This window comes from Melozone crissalis, unplaced genomic scaffold, assembly GCF_028551555.1.
Source record: "Melozone crissalis strain CALT ecotype California unplaced genomic scaffold, PUWL_Pcris_2 ptg000027l_1, whole genome shotgun sequence".
In the NCBI taxonomy this organism is placed as follows: domain Eukaryota; kingdom Metazoa; phylum Chordata; class Aves; order Passeriformes; family Passerellidae; genus Melozone; species Melozone crissalis.
Genome location: NW_026535805.1, coordinates 29,383,947 through 29,389,695, shown reverse-complemented (window position 1 = coordinate 29,389,695; position 5,749 = coordinate 29,383,947). Strand labels below are relative to the sequence as shown.

The 5,749-nt window shown below is 42.5% G+C and overlaps 1 protein-coding gene across 1 annotated transcript; it reads left to right on the top strand.

Moving 5' to 3' along the window:
- The first annotated feature begins 264 nt into the window (after positions 1-264).
- MAP1LC3C (microtubule associated protein 1 light chain 3 gamma) lies at positions 265-2,172 on the top strand. The gene is made up of 4 exons (XM_054280193.1): positions 265-322; positions 410-465; positions 583-689; positions 1,648-2,172. Exons 1-4 carry the CDS (start codon positions 265-267, stop codon positions 1,856-1,858), a joined length of 432 nt encoding a protein of 143 aa, XP_054136168.1. The 3' UTR covers positions 1,859-2,172.
- Positions 2,173-5,749: the final 3,577 nt, after the last annotated feature.

Here is a 5,749-nt window from a genome sequence, read left to right as displayed (position 1 = left end):
CTCCAGCCTTGAGCCGCACCCCTGAGCAAGTGGGCGGGGCAGTCAAAGGCCCCTCACGAAGCACCGCGCTGTCCTGCCCGTAGAGCCCCTCGGGGCGCCGGCAGCCACACGGCGGCAGGGCGCAGCACGGTGCTGTGGGACAGCCGGGAGAGGCGGGATCAGCCGCCGCGCTTCTCCCGTTGGCTGCGGCGCCGCTGCCGGGAGGGGCAGGGCAGGACCGGTCCGTGTGAGGCGCGGGCGCAGCGGCGGCCCCGAGGCGGGAGGATGCGGGCGGCACCCGGGGCGCAGCCGGATCGGCCCTTCAAGCTCCGGAAGAGTCTCGGTAGGGGCGGCGGGGGCGCGCAGCGCTTCGCGGGTCGGAGGGGCTGCGCGCACACGTAACGCGTCTCTTCTCTCCTCTGCCCCGCAGCCACCCGGCGGGAAGAAGTAGCAGGGATCCGAGCCAAGTTCCCGACAAAAATCCCGGTAAGTCTGGTTTGTTATTGGAGGTTGTTGCCGCTGTTTAAGGAAAGAAGCGTGTGAGGGGAGGGAAAGGGACCTGGATATTTTAGGTATTGCTAAGTATGACTCTAATTAAAACAGGTAATTGTTGAGAGATACCATAAAGAGAAATACCTTCCTGTCTTGGACAAAACCAAGTTTCTGGTTCCCGAGGAGCTGACCATGGCGCAGTTCATAACCATCATCAGGTGGGTGGTGGATACTGGTGGGCTGGAGCTGCAGCTGGGCTTGGCTGCTGGTGCCCAAGAAGGCGTTTCCTAGTGCTGCTTCCTTCGGTGGGTAGGAGGATAAAGGTGATAGTAATGTAATGGCTTCCCTCTCTTGCAAGGGTTCGAAGACAGGTGTGCTATTGGGAAAAATAGGGTCTTTTTTGGGTTCACAGTCCTCTCCCTTCTCTCTAGCTGTAGTGAAAAAAGACTATATAATATTCTTGTTCTGCTCTCTCCCTGCCTCATGGAATGGGTATTGGGGCTCTGTGTTCTGTGTATGACTGTCACTGCCTTGCTCTCTTACTGCACCTAGCTGAATTTGCTCTAGTTCAAAGCAGCTCTTGAATGGGAATGAAATGAAATATGTTGCCAAACTATTCTTTATGAAACATTACAGCAAAGAAATCACCAAAAATATTCAGTGGTGTTTTCTGACAAAATGTTAAAGCTATGTTTTTCAGTACAGTTTTTAAAGTATAGAAAAAGATCTTTCTAGATTGTAACTTCTGTAAAAGATGCTTTTGGCTCTTGGACAACTTAGATTGTAATCCTTGCATGTGATGTCTCTGAAAAGGACTTGTTTTTTGAAGATAGACTTTACAGTAAGTGTAACAGACTGGAGCTGGAATCCTTTACAAAATCTGCACTATGGAAGCTTTTGGTTTCTATTCACACTTTTCCCTGGTAACTGGGAACTCCAAGCCCATGCCTAGCACCTTTGGTGTTGCCATGTAAGCCTTACCTCAGTGCACAGGCCTTTGAGCTTCCAGTTAACTTCCTGCTGATGGAGACAATAAACCACATAGTAACTTTACACAGCATTTTTTGTCCCTACTTCATGCAACTGCTCTGCTTAATGTATGTCACGGACTGAAGTTGAAACCACATTCAACTTGCTAATGTTTAATCCTCTTTTTCTCCTCTCTTTCTCAATTAGAAGCAGGATGGCTCTGACAGCTACACAAGCTTTCTACCTGCTGGTGAACAACAAAAGCCTAGCCAGCATGTCCTTGACAATGGCAGAAGTGTACAGGGACTACAAAGATGAAGATGGCTTTGTGTATATGACCTATGCTTCCCAGGAGATGTTTGGATGCTTGTTACCCACTGCCCAAGGGAAAACTGTGGAATGCTTTCAGAAAATCTAAGATTGGGTTCATATGGTGCAGCAAAGCAGTTGGCTCTGAACCATGCCTGTGACACGAACCTCGGAGATGCTCCTTCGAGTGTGAGCTCTTGAGCTCTGTAGTGGGAGTTATGACCCAAAAGCTGGCAGGACCAGCTTAAGACAGAAATGGTGGTACACTTTCCCTAGGTAATAATTTGGATATATATTTTTATATTTGAAGACACTATGGGTTAGGTTTTTTTGTCTTTTGAACTGCACCCCCACTGCTTTGCAATATCAGTCTTTATTGTGAAACTGATTTTTAAGGTTTCCTGAAAGCCCTAAGTCTCAGAGAAAAATAAAGAACCTTTTAAGTATTGAGTTGACTGTTACTTTTAATCTGGGGAAAGACTAAAAATTTGTCTAGGAGAAGATCCTATAATAATTCTGGGAATTTGAGCATAATGCCTTTTAAATAAACACTGCTTGCATAGCTACTCTGAATTTTTCAATGAAATATCAAAGTTTAAATTGTGTCACCCATGAGCAAAACCATAGCTATGAAAGTTTCATTAAGGTAGGTATCTGGGCTGTGAGATTAAATAGGAGTGCCACAGCAGTGTTAAGTTCAACACCTGAATAAACTCAGCTGTTACAGAAAACACTGTCTGTGGTATAGATAAGTATTTGTTTAAATAAGCAACCCGATTGCTAGTCAGCATTAACTGAAATGCAGATAGCAGGATTTGAAGGGTAATCAAGTTTCAAGAGTTTTCTTGCTGCTGAATTTTGCTAGCATGGTTACTCTAGATACTGTCATGTCCATCCCCTACAGGCACCTGCTTGTCAGGTACCCTGAAGCACTTCAGTGAGCCTTCTCTCAACAACAGAGCCAAGACATGGGCCTTGTGATTAAGAGATAGTCCAGTGTTTCTGGATAATGTTGAAAATATCAAAAATACCATGTAGTAAAATGTGGATTTATCTTAATATACAGGCTTGGTTCCTATAAACATGTATTAAAGGAACACTTGAGCCTTTTTCTGAAGTGCAGCTGAAGCTGACCTCTCTGTATGTGAGGGATGTGTTGGAAAGCTGGAAATGCTCTGATCATATATGATCAACTAAAAACACCAGGTAATTAAAAAATCTGTCACAGTTTGCAGTTTATTAATCAACCTCTGGCAGCCTCAGTTTAGGATTGGTCAAATTGTTACAATATGATGCAATTCTTCAGTACTAAACTGCAGATTTACTAATGTAGGAATAACTAGACTGCAAAGAAAGAAGTGTTGACAGTATTTAAGTTATGCATAAGGAAGGAATGTGTGTGTAAGCTTTTTGCAGTGGTTCTCTTGCATTAATTACCTCTTGAACATGAAGTTCTGAGCGGACCTGGGTTTGAGCCTCTAAACCAGGGGTTTTAGAGGAGTGCCTGCTGTCGTGGAGGTGATGTTTGCCAACTCATGTTTCATGAGCTGAGGAACAAAGAAATCATTGAACTGACCTGTGGAAAGGATAAGGCTGTGATGGTATAGGTTATAAAAACATGTGGGCTTTGGGATCCCAGCATCAGTTCTTGGATATATTTCACTTACACTTTTAATGAAACAGTTTCCATTGCAGAAATTGAATAGTCATTTGTCACCAGCCCTTCAGGGAAGCAGAGACACCTGCTTGGCAGCAGCACCACACAGAAATGCTGAGCAGCTGTGGGAACCTTGGGGTGGGAGGAGCAAGGGGAGACTTTCTGTGTTCAAGCTCTCTTGCCAGTCTAGAGTTGGGCTAATATTTTGCTTCAATGGCTCTTCTGTCTTCCTGTCCTCTGTGATGCTTGGTGCATGAAGAGACAAGCACTACAGTTTCTTGGCTGGAATAATTTTGTCTGACAGCCAACTTTCTTTGGTTTGTAATGTAGTGGCTGAGGTGTAAGTGTTGATCCCTCCAGCATTTAATAACATTAGGCTATGGTGTCTACAGGCTGAGTCACAGATCCAGCCAAAAAAGTTGCACAAGGAGGTCAGTTGCAGGCAAAGAGCATCATTATAAACTTGTTTAAACTGGCCTGATGAACCTAGAAAGAAGTCCTGTGAATTGGGAAAGCATCATTGGGTAATAGCAATAGACTTACTTTTCTATCAGATGTTGAAGAAGTTAGGATATTAACTATCAGACAGTTTTCATGAAGTCTTAAAAGAATAAACTAGGAGTTACATGCCCAAATAATTCTGTTGTCCTGCTTGTGGAATTGCCTTGGTGTGATTAGAAGGTTTGAATTTAACCTATTCTCTCTTGAAGTGCAAAGAACAAGGATTAGAAAATAAGCAAACAGAAAAACTTTTCTCTGACTGACATGTGCGACTGAGATAGCTGCAGCTACTTCCCATGTAGCTGCTGTTTGGAGAGCTAATATTTACTGAAGCAAATACTGATTAGAAACAGGTATTTGTTTTTTTTTTTTCAATGCAGGACACAATGCTGTGTTAAGCAGATTTTTATGCTTCTTTCCAGTGTGCCACTAATGTAAAAAGAGACTGCAGAGATGCCATTTATTTTTAAAAGTTTTATCTTCATGATATGGACTTGTGTTCATTAATATCAAAGATATCCACCAGAGAACAGAAAACATTCTGAGGATACTTCTGTTTCTTCCATAGACTACCAGCTCAATCCCAGAAGATGCTCAGTGCTCTGGCTTCAAATATAAACCAAATCAACCTGCAGGATATGGAATATTAGAGTGGTATGAGAGCCTTGCTGGAACAGTGGTCCTTGAGAGAAGTATGTCCTGTAGCCCCCTACAACCTGTGCATAATGCTTTATGGAGTGCAAATTGACATTTGGTGCTACAAGGCAAACATGATAACCTCAGCCTGGGCTTTAGCACATATAAGCAACATCAGGAGCTTTCCAAACTGTTTGGATTTAAAAATGACTTAATGTTATGTTTTGGTAGAATAAATAAATGAATAGGAACACTAATCTTCTTGTTCAAGGCAATAATATTTGTGAACTTAGATGGGCTTTTTACTGTTTTCCCATGCTAACTATTTCCAGATGGTAGTAGTTTCAGGATAAAAATATTTTAATATTTTACACACACTAAGTGACAGATGGTATCCTCTGCTGCAAGTAAGTTTCTTTGTTTAGGTGAAATACAGTAAATTAAGAAGGTGAAATGAGATAACAGGACAGAATATTTTACTTTCAGCATCAAATTGCCCTGCTGTATTCTTTCAAGGAAACCTGAAGAGAAGTTATAGGGAGAAAACAAAAAGACCTAAGTAGAACAGAAACATTTTTGAAAACATACGTTTTAACCTATGCACTATGAAGTAGAACAGGGGAGAGTGGAAGGGTTTCCATGGAAAACCTTCCTTGAGGGAGGTTAAGAAATGTGATTTCATATGTCACAGTGCCAATATACAAAACTAGTAATGGCATACATACTTCCCTCAAGAACCACTGTTCCAGAAATTATTTGAGACACATCTCCTGAATCTTAAAATAGCCCCTTTTTTCATAGTTTTGAATCAACCCACAAGAGAAAAAAAAAAGTCCAATAAAAACAAAAAAAAAAAAAGGCAACAAACCCAAACTCAGACTTCTCCCTATACGTATGTGCTTAGTTTCTTTAGCTTTCCTTAGGTGCTTTGTTGCTTTATAGCATTAGCTCTACCCAGTTCTCTCTCCTGATGATTTCAGATTGCCTCTTAGGGTTTAAGTTAGCTACTACTTGTTCCTGTACAGTCCACAACATGCAAGGGCAGTTAGGTCCTACAATAAATAACAGTCTGGCCCTAGTTCAGAGGGACATGAGTGAAATTAGTAATGCCCTTAAAGCTTGTCCCCAGAAAGTCCTATCACTCCCTGCCTCCTGTTTTTCACGTGGTGCCTCTCTTGTGACTGCAATGTACCTATGGCACACAAC